Here is a 14,921-nt window from a genome sequence, read left to right on the forward strand (position 1 = left end):
TCTGCACCAACTCTCCAACAGGGCATCCCACCCAGAGCCTATCCCAGTAACCCACATATTTGGCCGGCTCATCCTCATAACCTACACAACTTTGGACACTAAGGAGCAATTTAGGTTGGCCAATTCCCCCTAACCTGCACATCTTTGGGGGCAGCACGGTGGCACAGTGGTTAGCACTGCTGCTTCACAGCGCCAGGGACCCAGGTTCGATTCCTGGCTCGGGTCACTGTCTGTGTGGAGTCTGCACGTTCTCCCCGTGTCTGCGTGGGTTTCCTCCGGGTGCTCCGGTTTCCTCCCACATTCTGAACAATGTGCTGGTTAGATGCATTGACCCGAACAGGCGCCGGACTGTGGCGACTCGGGGAATTTCACAGTAACTTAATTGCGGTGTTAATGTGAGCCTACTTGTGATTAATAAAAAAAGAAACTTAAAAAAAATGATTATTTTATTTATAAATAAATAAAATAATCTTTGGACACTAAGGGGGCAATTTAGCATGGCCAATCCACCTAACCTGCACATCTTTGGACACTAAGGGGCCATTTAGCATGGCCAATCCACCTAACCTGCACATCTTTGGACACCAAGGGGCCATTTAGCATGGCCAATCCACCTAACCTGCACATCTTTGGACACTAAGGGGCCATTTAGCATGGCCAATCCACCTAACCTGCACATCTTTGGACACTAAGGGGCCATTTAGCATGGCCAATCCCCCTAACCTGCACATCTTTGGAATGTGGGAGGAAACCGGAGCACCCGGAGGAAACCCATGCAGACACGGCGGGGGAGAACGTGCAGACTCCACACAGTGACCCAAGGCCAGAATCGAACCCGGGTCCCTGGCGCTGTGAGGCAGCAGTGCTAACCACTGTGCCACCCGTGCCACAAGCCAACAGGTAGCAGGGACTAAACCCCAGGCATTGGATTACCACCCGAGTCACAAGATTAAAGTTCCTTGTTAGAATTATAAAGATTAGTGGTTCAAATCCTGAAAGAAAGGTGGACAGATCAATGTTAGCAATAAATGTAAAGCATATATTATTTTGGATATCCATTTAACATTTTCTTATTATAAAAGGAACCCACACTGCGTGAAACCGGTCCCTTGACTTGGGAATAAAAATTAAATGTAAACCCTCTCCCTCTTCCAGTATACTGCAAGACGTCATGAACTGGTGATAAATTCCTGACTATATAATCTTCTGGCTTTAGTCCATATTTGCGCTTGTTTCTCCTTCCCCCACCGGTCAAATAAAACCGTCCGCAAAGACCGTAAGATAAATGCCGAGGGAAGGACGTTCAGCCGGTTGCAAGTCAGCACAGCAAAGAATGCTCCATGTTGCTCCTAACACAGTAGCCCCACTACCTCGACCGCCAGACCCCCCAAGCACATCCCCAACACTCTTACCACTTGTAAATGGACCCTTTGGTAATCGATAATATTCACTGACCACGTCACTGAACTGTGAGCGCCCGTCACCACCAACAGCCCCCTCCCCCAAATCCATGCTCCCATTGCTTGCTCATTCCGCAGCCGGAAATCTCAGGCGGGAAGAGGGCGCCGAGGTTTTTATACTTTTCCAATTCAATCAAATCAAATCCAATTCAGAGTCTCAACAAGTTGAGACATTTCAGATCCAGGCTGACAAGACAGGGCGAGTGACCAAACCACCCGGTCCTGGGCCTGATCTACATGAGCCAAGTTGATTGGAGGAGGGGGAGGTTCCTCCTCCAAGACTTGAGCTCATTTGCATCTTAGCCAAAAGGCCGAGATGCCGCTTTTAAAAATTGCTTCATATGAAACATATGAAGCTTCAATGTAACCCAATGACCTCAACCAAGTGCAGCATCCCATCCATACTACACTTGATCTTAGCCAAAAGGCCGAGAAGCGAGGTGTTTAGTCCCAAAACCTGAAGGGGTCAAACTCTCTCCCTCCCTCTCCTCAGTTCCCTGCTGAACACACTCCCAATGGCGCTGCCAACACCCTTTCCGTGACCATTCCTTGCAACCCACTTTACGCAGAGATTTCGTCAAGACGGGCACCGCGGCAGGAGCTTAATTCCCGCCCACACCCGCTGCAAGTGAGAACTTTTCTGGGCAGAAGTGCCCGAGGAGGGGATTGGAAGAGGAGACCCCAGCCGGTTTTTCTGTTCCCCCCCCCCTCGCAATGGACCACTGAAACTCAGCAGGCGCTGGGATTTGACCTCTGGTCCTGTAGACTTGACTCATCAACAGTTCATTCAGGATTTCTTTGAGCACAATACGCTGTTGTTGCGATCCGGGGGTGGGGTTTGCTGGAAGAAAATTTGCTCTGAAGTAGAACAGACTCTGCCAACACAAGCCTCGAAAGTCTCTCTTCTCGTCCCTTTCGTTATGCGGTCCACGGTTTCCTTGCATGCGCCACTCAGAAAATGTCTCTCTTCCACAGCAGATAGAAAGCAATCCAGTAGAATTCCATACACGCACACACACACAAACACACACACGCACAGATACAATAGGCTCCTACGATGTTACAGAATTTCCATTTAATTCTTCATCCAGCCTGTTTGGGGGGGGGGAAAGAAAAGTGTTGTAAGGAATAAGGAACATTCAAGGATATCGCTCACTGCTGCTCTACCCAACCGCAACTCCACGTGAAATCTTCAACTCACCCAATAAAACTTTTACTACACCCGACTAAAGGTTATTCCAAACATTCGTCACCTGTCGAGTTGAGTGTTAAATATGAGTTGTACTTTACATTTGATTAACAACAATGTGCATTTATTTGCAACCTTTAACCCAGTAAAGCTTCACCAGAGCATTATCAAACAACCAAACCACACAGAAATATTAGAAGAGGGCTCGGTCATAGAGGGAGGTCTTAAGGAGTGTCATGAAGGAGCAGTGAGGGGGAATTAGAGGGGTTTAGGGTTTAACTTAGGGCCCCCCAGGCGGCTGAAGGCACGGCCGCCAATGGCGGAGCAATGCTAATCGAGGTGGTGGCGTGCAAGAGGCCGGAATTGGAGGAGGGCAGTGATCTGGGAGGGTTGTAGAATTTGGAGAAGGTTACAGAGATAAGGAGGGGGTGTATATAGGGGCTGGAGGAGGTTACAGAGATAGGGAGGGGGTGTATAGGGGCTGGAGGGGGTTACAGAGATAGGGAGGGGGTGTATAGAGGCTGGAGGGGGTTACAGAGATAGGGACGGGGTGTATAGGGGCTGGGGGAGGTTACAGAGATAGGGAGGGGGTGTATAGGGGCTGGAGGGGGTTACAGAGAAAGGGAGGGGGTGTATAGGGGCTGGAGGAGGTTACAGAGATAGGACGGGGGTGTAGGGGCTGGAGGAGGTTACAGAGATAGGACGGGGGTGTAGGGGCTGGAGGAGGGTGCAGAGATAGGGAGGGGGTGTAGGGCTGGAGGAGGTTACAGAGATAGGGAGGGGGTGTAGGGGCTGGAGGAGGTTACAGAGATAGGGAGGGGGTGTAGGGGCTGGAGGAGGTTACAGAGATAGGGAGGGGGGTGTAGGGCTGGAGGAGGTTACAGAGATAGGGCGGGGGTGTAGGGGCTGGAGGAGGTTACAGAGATAGGGAGGGGGTGTTGGGGCTGGAGGAGGTTACAGAGATAGGGAGGGGGGGTGCTGGGGCTGGAGGAGGTTACAGAGATAGGGAGGGGGATGGAGGGGGTTACAGAAATAGGGAGGGGGTGTAGGGGCTGGAGGAGGTTACAGAGATAGGGAGGGGGATGGAGGGGGTTACAGAGATAGGGAAGCTTGTTGAAAACAAGCATGAGAATTGTAAAGATGGAGGTGTTGCTGGGTTGGGAGCTGGTTTAGATTGCTGAGCTCAGGAAAAGATGAGAAATAGGATTTTGTTTGTGACGGTTTAGACAGCAGAGTTTTACGTGAATTCAAGTTTAATTAGCATGGAGGATGGGAGGTTGGTCAGAAGCTAAGTCTAGAGGTACAAAGTCATGGATTAAGTGCTGCTCCATCGCACTATCCTAATGTTCTGATTATACTTTATCTATACTTCATTGCGGGCCCTCTCTGCTCCCTCCTGATTGTCGAACTTAATTTTCTCTCTTCTTTCCTCATTGCTCTTTGTCCTTCGGAACGGTCTTATTGCTCTGACCTTCACTCTCTGCAGAGCGTATCGAGTTATGGACAATTACTGCAGGAGGTGGCCATTTGGCCCACCATAGCTGGAGGAGCCATCAGAGAAAGAGCCACTTTCCGCCTCTCAAGCGCATCCCCTGTCGGCCCCTGCACTTCAAGCACCTGTGGCACAGTGGGTTAGCGCTGCTGCCTCACAGCCCCAGGGACCCGGGTTCGATTCCCGGCTTGGGTCAGTGTCTGTGCGGAGTCTGCACGTTCTCCCCGTGTCTGCGTGGGTTTGCTCCGGTTTCCTCCCACATTCTGAAAGACGTGCTGGTTAGGGTGCATCGGCCGTGCTAAATTCTCCCTCAGTGTAACCCGAACAGGAGTGTGGCGACTCGGGGATTTTCACAGTAACTTCATTGCCGTGTGAATGTAAGCCGACTAATAAATAAACTTTTTGTTAAATGTGGTGAAGGGCCACCGTATCAGGGAGTGAGTTTCAGAGCCCCACCGGGCAGGAAAAACTCCCCTCCAGTCCTTCTACTACTTCCTTCTCAGTCTGTGCACCCCCACCCTCCCTAGTTATTGACCCTTCTGCTCGGGGCAATCCTACTCCATTGACTCCCCTCAGAATTATAATCTCTGTTTAAATCTCTCCTCAGCCTTCCCTGTTCAAGAGAGAACGAGTCTATCCAATCTCATCACTAAAAGCCTCCCCAAGTCCTAACAACATCCTCGTACGTCTCTGTACCCTCTCTCGTCTGGTCGCATTCCTTACAGAAGTGTGGTGGCCAGATCTGCAGACAATACACTCGCAGCGGACACTATACAAGGCTGTAGGCCAAGGACTGAAAAATGGGATTTGACCGGCGCAGACAGGATGGGCCGAAGGGCCTTTCTCTGAGCAGTATACCCCTGTGACTCTATGGGCGGGATTTTCCGGCTGCACTCACCCCAAAAATCCCACCCGAGGCCAACAGACCTCTGCATGGTCACCGCCCCGCTGCCCCTCCCCACACCGCCCGCTACGATTCCCATGGTGCCAAAAACCATGCCGCCATTGGGGCGAATGGGATCAAAGGTTATGGGGAGAAAGCAGGATGAGGCTATTGAGTTGGACGATCAGCCATGATGGTGATGAATGGCGGAGCAGGCTCGAAGGGCCGAATGGCCTCCTCCTGATCCTACCTTCTATGTTTCTGTGCATCATGGGAGTCACCTTGCGAGCCGCAACAGCACGCAGAGGCCAGACATAGCTTGTAGAGGGCATCACAAGCAAGCTCAGTGTCCTCACACTTTGCAAGGGCACCTGTTGTTGTCAAGAACAAGAATCCTTCAATGTTCTCCCCAGACCCACGGACATTGAAGCCAATTTCTTTTTCTTGTTCATTTGAGGAATGTGGGTTTCACTGGCTGGGACAGCATTTATTGCCCATCCCTAATTGCCCCTTGAGAAGGTAGTGGTGAGCCGCCATCTTGAACTCGCTGCAGTTCCGTGTGGGGTAGATACACCCACAGTGCTGTTAGGGAGGGAGTTCCAGGATTGTTATTGGACATCAGTCAGTCCCCATGTGTCGGGTAGGTACACCCACAGTGCTGTTAGGGAGGGAGTTCCAGGATTGTTATTGGACATCAGTCAGTCCCCGTGTGTGGGGTAGGTACACCCACAGTGCTGTTAGGGAGTTCCAGGATGGTTATTGGACATCAGTCAGTCCCCGTGTGTGGGGTAGGTACACCCACAGTGCTGTTAGAGAGGGAGTTCCAGGATTGTTATTGGACATCAGTCAGTCCCCGTGTGTGGGGTAGGTACACCCACAGTGCTGTTAGGGAGGGAATTCCAGGATTTGACCCAGTGAAGGAATGACCGATCTATTTCCAAGTTGGGACGGCGAGTGGCTCGGAGGGGAACTTGCAGGTGATGGTATTGCCATTGTGTCTGCTGCCTTTGTGCCTCCCACCCCGCTGCGACCCAGATCCAGTCAAGCAGCTATGTCCTTTTGGGTTTGGTCAGGACTGGCACTGAGCCACTTGTGATGGACAGTGAAGTCCCCCACCCAGTGTACATTCTGGTCGCTTGCTGTCCTCAGTGCTCTGGGTCTGGAATCACATGTAATCCGAACCAGGTAACAGCAGCAGCAGGGCGGTACAGTGGCACAGTGGTTAGCACTGCTGCCTCACAATGCCAGGGACCCGGGTTCAATTCTGGCCTCAGGTGACTGACTGTGTGGAGTTTTACACCTTCTCCCCGTGTCTGCGTGGGTTTCCTCCAGGTGCTCCGGTTTCTGCCCCATAATGTCCAAAGATGTGCAGGTTATGCGAATTGGCCATGCTAAATTGCCCCATAATGTCCAAAGATGTGCGGGTTAGGTGGATTGGCCGTGCTAAATTGCCCCTTTGTGTCCAAAGATGTGCAGGTTATGCGAATTGGCCATGCTAAATTGCCCCTTTGTGTCCAAAGATGTGTGGGTTAGGTGGATTGGCCATGCTAAATTGCCCCTCCATGTCCAAAGATGTGCGGGTTAGGGGAATTTGCCATGCTAAATTGCCCCTTAGTGTCCAAAGATGTGCAGGTTAGGTGGATTGGCCATGCTAAATTGCCCCTTAGTGTCCAAAGATGTGCAGGTTATGCGAATTGGCCATGCTAAATTGCCCCATAATGTCCAAAGATGTGCAGGTTATGCGAATTGGCCATGCTAAATTGCCCCATAATGTCCAAAGATGTGCGGGTTAGGTGGATTGGCCGTGCTAAATTGCCCCTCCATGTCCAAAGATGTGCAGGTTATGCGAATTGGCCATGCTAAATTGCCCCTTTGTGTCCAAAGATGTGCAGGTTATGCGAATTGGCCATGCTAAATTGCCCCTTTGTGTCCAAAGATGTGTGGGTTAGGTGGATTGGCCATGCTAAATTGCCCCTCCATGTCCAAAGATGTGCGGGTTAGGGGAATTTGCCATGCTAAATTGCCCCTTAGTGTCCAAAGATGTGCAGGTTAGGTGGATTGGCCATGCTAAATTGCCCCTTAGTGTCCAAAGATGTGCAGGTTAGGTGGATTGGCCATGCTGAATTGCCTCTTAGTGTCCAAAGATGTGCAGGTTAGGTGGATTGGCCATGCTAAATGAGCGGGGTTATAGGGATAGGACAGGGCAGTGGGCTAAGGGTCTGTGCTGACTTGATGGGCCGAATGGGGATTTTATTCTATTTCCTTCTCTGAAGGGCATTAGTGAACCAGATGGGGTGCTCACCATTACTGAGACCCACTTTCAATTCCAGATTTTATTATTCTACCAGCACCGGAGGTGGGATTTGAACCCACACCGCTGGATTACTAGCCTAGGGACATTCCACACTATGGCACCCTCTCCAAGCACGACGGCACAGTGGGGTTAGCACTGCTGCCTCACAGCGCCAGGGACCCGGGTTCGATTCCCAGCTTGGGCCACTGTCTGTGCGGAGTCTGCACATTCTCCCCGTGTCTGCGTGGGTTTCCTCCGGGTGCTCTGGTTTCCTCCCACAGTCCGAAAGACGTGCTGGTTTGGGTGCATTGGCCGTGCTAAATTCTCCCTCAGTGTAACCCGAACAGGTGGCGCTGGGGAATTTTCACAGTAACTTCATTGCAGTGTTAATGTCAGCCGACTTGTGACACTAATAAATAAACTGTTAAAAGTCCCCAGAGTTTTGATTCATGCTGTCTGAGCGAAGCTAACGCTACATTCATGTACTTAGTGCCCAGTTCAATCACTGCAAACATTAAAAGCAATATAATTATAAAAATAAGATGGAAATGCATTCTCGGCTATACTTACTCTTTAATACATTGTGGAATATGTACATGTTGCATGGGAATTAATTGTGAAAGCTCTCGAAGACTACTTACAAACCGGACTTTCCTACTGAACTTTGAGCTGTGAAACAAAGGAAATAGCAGCACGTTACCACCCAGCAACAGTCAGTTAAGCAACTAAAATGTGGCAGACATAATCGCAGTCTCTCAGTTAAAAATAATAGCCCTGATATCACCCCCTGCTGAGAGGAACGGGGTGGGGGGAGGGCATGGAGAGTCAGAGGGGAAGAAGAGTCAGAGGGAAGGGAGAGGGTGAAGAGAGGGAGAGAGGAAGGAGACGCAGAGGGAAAGGAGAGGGAGAGAGAGATGGTGTAGGAGAAAGAGGGAGGGAGAGGGAGTGGAGGGAGAGGGAGTGGGAGAGAGAGGGAGTGGGAGAGAGAGGGAGTGGGAGAGAGGGAGCGGGAGAGAGGGAGCGAGGGAGCGGGAGAGCGGGGGAGCGGGGGAGTGGGAGGGAGAGAGAGAGAGGGAGGGAGGGAGAGAGAGAGGGAGGGAGGGAGAGAGAGAGAGAGAGAGGGAGGGAGGGAGGGAGGGAGGGAGGGAGGGAGGGAGAGAGGGGGGGAGGGAGAGAGAGGGGGGAGGGAGAGAGGGGGGAGAGAGAGAGGGGGAGAGAGGGGGAGAGAGATGGGGGGGAGAGAGATGGGGGGGAGAGAGATGGGGGGAGAGAGAGGGGGAGAGAGAGAGGGGGAGTGTGGAAGAGAGAGAGAGGGAGGGAAGGAGTGGGAGAGAGGGAAAGAGTGGGAGAGAGGGAGTGGGAGAGAGAGTGGGAGTGGGGGAGAGACTCAGAGAAAGAAAGTGGGAGTGAGAGAGACTGGGAGAGACGGAGTGGGAGAGAGAGAGGGAGTGGGAGAAAGAGATGATGTGGGAGAGCGAAGGAGCAGGAGAGGGAGCAGAAGAGAGATGGAGCGAGAGAGGGGAGGAGTGGAAGAAAGCATGGGAGACTCAATGGACGGAATGGCCTACTTCTGCTCCTATAGTTTCTGGACTTAGAGAGAGCATGGGAGAAAGCAGGGGAGAAAGAGTGCGAGCCTGAGAGAGGGAGAGAGAGAGAGCAGGAGGATGAGCGGGTAAGAGAGGGAGGATGCACGAGGGGGAGAGGAGACGCATGATGGGGGGGGAGAGAGAGGAGATGCGTGAGGGGGGAGAGAGAGAGGAGATGCGTGAGGGGGGAGAGAGAGAGGAGATGCGTGAGGGGGGAGAGAGAGAGGAGACGCTCGGGGGGAGAGAGAGAGGAGATGCGCGGGGGGGGTGTGGAGAGAGGAGACGCGCGAGGGGGAGGAGACAGATCCCAGTTAATGTCAATCAAGGTGCTGCTTCTTTGCAGGCAGCTTCTGGAGTGTTCTCTGAGTCAATTGCCATGTGACTCTATACATCATACTGCAGGTGGCTCTATTCCCCAGTGTCACGTTCACCCTTGCTCTAGTGAGCATCTCTGCCACGTAATACAACACCAACAGCGCAGTGTCCCTCCTGGAGGGATCATGTGAGCTCAGACTGTGGAGCTCTCTTCCCCAAACAGTAATTGCTGCCGTATGAGTCACTCGTTTTCAATCTGAGGTCCATAGATTCTTATTAACTATTGAGGGATGCGGGGACATAGGCAGGCATGTGGAGTTGCATTGCAGATTAGCCACGATCTCATTAACTGGTGGAACAGGTTGGAGGGGTTAAGCAGCCTGTTCCGGTGTGATGAGTGGGAGGCTAGAAAGGAAGGGGGTGTGAATAGGAATGTCATACCTTATAAAAGGCCGGGTAATAGCTAATATCACCTTAATGAACCACGACGGATGGACCACAATGAGGGATTTCAAGTTCTTCCTTAACCTATTGAAAAGGAATTCGCCATTAATGCTGAAAGTTACACCACGGCAAGTAACATTTTAAAATGTGCCTGTTACTTTGTGTTTGGCCTTTGTTGATTTTAGTTCAATTGTTACAGTAAAAGCAAAATTTTCCGTCAGCCACGAGGAAACTCAGATCTTTTTATTTTTAAAAGATCTCCACAGGGATGGCAGCAAAGTTTCTGAAATGAATAATTCTGGAAAAGCCTACCCACTCATAACCATGCTTATCTCGTGCTCATTGACTCCTCTCTAAAATATATCATACACTCCCAAAGTGTCAAGTTGTAACTCCTCGCTACCATAATAGATCAAATTAAACCAAAGTACGCCTCTATTCTCTCGAATTCAGAAGATGTTAGGGGGTGGTCTGATAGAAGTCTACAAAATGTTTGCAGAGAAGGGCAGGGTGGATCGTAATGAATGGCGGAGCAGGCTCAAAGGGCCAAATGGCCTCTTCCTGCTCCTATCTTCTATGTTTCTAGAAAGATAAATTATTTCCGCTAGTTGAAAGCTCTAGAACCAGGGGCCACCATCTTAAAAATTAGCCATTCAGGAGGGATGTTGGAAAACACTTCAACTCGCAGAGAGTGCTGGAGGTTTAGAACTCTCATCCTCATACGGTGCTGGTTCAGTTGTTAGGTTTGAGTCTGAGATAGACTAGTTTTATTGAGCAGAGGTATCAAGGGGTATAGGCCGAGGGCAGATACATGGAGTTGGGACACAGATCAGCCATGATCTTACTGAATGGCGGGAGGGAGGGGGGTGGTGTGGGGACTGCTGAATGGCCTACTCCTGCTCCTATTCTTCTTACCATAAGACATAGGAGCAGAATTAGGCCACTTGGCCCATCGAGTCTGCTCAGCCAAAGTTGGGCAAGTCACATTCTCCCATGCTATACCCCGTCCGCCAAATTTACCGCCCGCTCATGCCCACGTCCCCTCACAGACTTACTGCCTCCTCTTGGCAACTTGGTTTCCTACCTTTCTTGGAAGTCATAGAGGTTTACAGCATGGAAATAGGCCCTTCGGCCCAACTTTTCCATGCTGCCCAGTTTTTAAACCACTAAGCTAGTCCCAATTGTCCGCGCTTGGCCCATATCCCTCTATACCCATCCTACCCATGCAACTGTCTAAGACTTTGACAAAGGGTCATCGGGACTGGAAACGTCAGCTCTTTTCTCTCCTTACAGATGCTGCCAGACCTGCTGAGATTTTCCAGCGTTTTCTCTTTTGGTTTCAGATTCCAGCATCCGCAGTAATTTGCTTTTATTAACTGTCTAAATGCTTTTTAAAAAGACAAAATTGTACCCGCCCCTACTACTACCTCTGACAGCTCATTCCAGACACACACCACCCTTTGAGTGAAAAAAATTGCCCCTCTGGACCCTCGCTGGCAAATTTTAGATTTCTTCCTCTGAGCTCATGGTGGCTTCAGGTTCTCGACATTGAAACATAGAGTCATAGAGGTTTACAGCATGGAAACAGGCCCTTCGGCCTAACTTGTCCATGCCACCCTTTTTTTTACATCCCTAAGCTAGTCCCAATTGCCCGCATTTGACCCATATCCCTCTATAGCCATCTTATCCATGTAACTGTCTAAATGCTTTTTAAAAGACAAAATTGAATCCGCCTCTACTACTGCCTCTAGCAGCTTGCTCCAGACACTCACCACCCTCTGTGTGAAACAATTGCCCCTCTGGACCCTTTTGTATCTCTCGCCTCTCATCTTAAACCTATGCCCTCTAGTTTTAGACTCCCCTACCTTTGGGAAAAGATATTGACTATCTAGCTGATCTGTGCCCCTCATTATTTTATAGATCTCTATAAGATCTCCCCTCAGCCTCCTACGCTCCAGAGAAAAAAGCCCCAGTCTATCCAGCCTCTCCTTATAACTCAATCCATCAAGTCCCGGTAGCATCTTTTCTGCACTCTTTCTAATTTAATAATATCCTTTCTATAATAGGATGACCAGAACTGTACACAGTCTTCCAAAGTGTGGCCTTACCGACGTCTTATACAACTTCAACAAGACGTCCCAACTCCTGTAGTCAATGTTCTGACCGATGAAACCAAGCATGCCGAATGCCTTCTTCACCAGAAGCTTACCTGCGGTCAATGGTCTGGTAACACTGCTTCAGCCAGCTGATTGACGGCACTCTGTTCCGTGTCGTGGCCCCGTTTAAATACACAATAATATAATTATCGGCCACCAGCAATTCTAGAGTTCCAATGACATACCTGCGGGGGAACGGGGGGGGGAAAGAACACCGCAATCAGCTTTCAGTGGAATCTTTTTGATTGAAGCGAGGTAAAGAATATTGATGCTGGAATTTAGCAATATTTTCCTGACAACCATGGATTGGGAGCAGGAGCAGGCCACTACAGCAGTGGCTCCTGGGTAAGATGCTCTGTCAGAGAGTCGGTGCAGGCTCAGTGGGCCGAATGGCCTCCTTCTACAATGCAGGGGTTGGAGGAGCAGCCTTAAGGGCAATGGTTCCCAGCCTTTTATATGTCACGGCACACTATATAAAATATTTTGAGGCACACATCGTGCTTTCTCTGTCTTCTTCCCGTACCGGGAACTCCATTTTTAACATCTCCCGGTCCTCTCGTCTTAACCTCTCCCTGTCTCTGTCGCCTCCATCCCATTGACTCTGTCTGCACTTCCCACTGCAAAGCAGCCAGCATAATCGAGGACCCCACGCACCCCGGACATTCTCTCTTCCACCTTCTTCCGTCGGGAAAAAGTCTGAGGTCACGTACCAATCGACTCAAGAACAGCTTCTTCCCTGCTGCTGTCAGACTTTTGAATGGACCTACCTCGCATTAAGCTGATCTTCCTCTCCACCCGAGCTATGACTGTAACACTACATTCTGCACTCTCTCGTTTCCTACTCTATGAATGGTATGCTTTGTCTGAATAGCGCGTGAGAAACAATACTTTTCACTGTGTCCCAATACATGTGACAATAATAAATCAAATCTATGTACTCTATGAATGGTATGCTTTGTCTGAATAGCGCGCAAGAAACAATACTATTCACTGTATCCCAATACATGTGACAATAATAAATCAAATCAAATCAAATCAGCTTGCTGCGTGCAAACTGGTTGCCCTGTTTTCCCACATTGCAACAGGGACTGCATTTCAAGAACGCTTCACTGGCTTTCTGGGGGTTTACCCAAGGCTGGGAAAGGCACCTTTGCAATCTTTCGATGGTCGAATAACTTGATGGCAAGTAACGGTTATCCAGGAAAGATAATGCCCGACCCAACCCAACCCAATACTACCGAGGATTTAAAACTCCAAAACACATCAATTTGCCGAGGTTATGCGGTTAGTCTGTTCAACGTCACATCAAAGGTAAGTAATCAAAACTGCGGCGGAAGCTTTTAAAAGGTCAGAATCACTACCTAAAGAGATTTTCCATCACATTCTCGTAGTCAGGTAGACTGCTTTCAGGCAGATAGCAGGAGGAGAACACAATGATCGCAGTTAGATTCTCACCAAAGCAACCTGGCACAGAGAGAAAGAGGGAAAGAAAGATTATTTATCACCTTTGCACACCCGCCACATGTGACTGAACTTTATAAAATCACAGGTCATACATGAGCTACGCTGGGGGTTGGGGGGGGGAACATATGATCACTCCTTCCCCAAGGACCTTCAATGAGTTTTAAACAACAAACCTGTAATTTCGCGATCACCATTAATATTAAAGTTTATTTATTAATCACAAGTAAGGCTGACATTAACACTGCAATGAAGTTACCGTGAAAATCCCCTAGTCGCCACACTGAGTTTAGCACGGTCAATGCACCTCAACCAGCACGTCTTTCGCAGGAAACTGGAGCACCCGGAGGAAACCCACGCAGACACGGGGAGAACGTGCAGACTCTGCATAGACAGTGACCCGAGCCGGGATTCGAACCCGGGTCCCTGGTGCTGTGAGGCAGCAGTGCTAACCGCTAACTAGCCTTTTCTCTTAAAAGATTCCAACTGATTTTAAAATCAACTGATTTTAAAATCAACTGATTTTTAATCCCGCGGTTGCCGCGGTGGGATTTGAACTCTTCACAGAATGATTACAGCGCAGAAGGAGGCTATTCAGCCCATTCGGGACCTTGCAGAGACCACACCCTGGTGGATGTACAGTACAGGGAAGTACTTGCCAACCAGTCAGCACTCTCCTTCCATGCAGTGTAAATTGTTGTTGCCTTCACTGCACACAGTACAATACACAGTACAAAAAGTCGTGAATGTAGCCCAATCCATCACGCGAACCAGCCTCCCATCCATTGACTCTATCTACACTTCCCGCTGCCTCGGGGAAAAGCAGCCGGCATAATCAAGGACCCCACGCACCCCGGACATTCTCTCTTCCACCTTCTTCCTTCGGGAAAAAGATACAAAAGTCTGAGGTCACGTACCGACCGACTCAAGAACAGCTTCTTCCCTGCTGCTGTCAGACTTTTGAATGGACCTACCTCGCATTAAGTTGTTCTTTCTCTACACCCTAGCTGTGACTGTAACACTACATTCTGCACCCTCTTCTTTCCTTCTCTATGACTGGTATGTTTTGTCTGTATAGCGCGCAAGAAACAATACTTTTCACTGTATCCCAATACATGTGACAATAATAAATCAAATCAAATCAAATTAGGTACTGTACACAGTACACAGGGCGGCACAGTGGGTTAGCACTGCTGCCTCACAGCGCCAGGGACCCGGGTTCGATTCCTGGTCGGGTCACTGTCTGTGTGGAGTCTGCACATTCTCCTCGTCTCTGCGTGGGTTTCCTCCGGGTGCTCCGGTTTCCTCCCACAGGCCAAAGATGTGCGGGGTTAGGGTGGATTGGCTATGCTAAATTGCCCCTTAGTGTCGGGGGACTAGCTAGGGTAAATGCATGGGGTTATGGGGACAGGGTCTGGGTGGGCTTGGGGTCAGTGCAGACTCGATGGGCCGAATGGCCTCCTTCTGCACTGTAGATTCTCTGACAGAATTCTAATAAAACTGTGGATAGGCTGGGCCCTGCAAAAGGCAATGGGAGAGGACGATTGTTAGCAGTGTGACACAGAGTGATCGAAGAATGGAGGGTTGTTCCCCTTGGCAGGGAGAAGGTGCCCCGGGGAGTTACTTCTCAAAAACGCAGAGA

General features: G+C 50.0%; 1 protein-coding gene and 1 pseudogene across 4 annotated transcripts in view; both read right to left on the bottom strand.

Annotated features, from left to right (window-relative positions):
• Positions 1-1,690: 1,690 nt before the first annotated feature.
• LOC144487574 (U2 spliceosomal RNA) lies at positions 1,691-1,900 on the bottom strand (annotated as a pseudogene).
• Positions 1,901-14,921, bottom strand: part of LOC144487573 (BCL2/adenovirus E1B 19 kDa protein-interacting protein 2-like) — a 69,712-nt gene continuing 56,691 nt past the window's right edge. For 2 of the 4 annotated variants that reach the window (XM_078205655.1, XM_078205657.1), the window contains exons 6-10: positions 13,180-13,282; positions 11,872-12,003; positions 9,660-9,746; positions 7,888-7,986; positions 1,901-2,552 (exon numbers count right to left, since the gene is read on the bottom strand). In XM_078205655.1, coding sequence (XP_078061781.1) covers positions 2,513-2,552; positions 7,888-7,986; positions 9,660-9,746; positions 11,872-12,003; positions 13,180-13,282 — 461 coding nt within the window. In that variant the 3' untranslated portion in view covers positions 1,901-2,512. The remainder of the gene's footprint in view (positions 2,553-7,887; positions 7,987-9,659; positions 9,747-11,871; positions 12,004-13,179; positions 13,283-14,921) is intronic. The other 2 variants (XR_013496430.1, XM_078205656.1) reach the window with 2 other exon arrangements.

The sequence above is a fragment of the Mustelus asterias genome, unplaced genomic scaffold (genome assembly GCF_964213995.1).
Source record: "Mustelus asterias unplaced genomic scaffold, sMusAst1.hap1.1 HAP1_SCAFFOLD_885, whole genome shotgun sequence".
Taxonomy (NCBI): domain Eukaryota; kingdom Metazoa; phylum Chordata; class Chondrichthyes; order Carcharhiniformes; family Triakidae; genus Mustelus; species Mustelus asterias.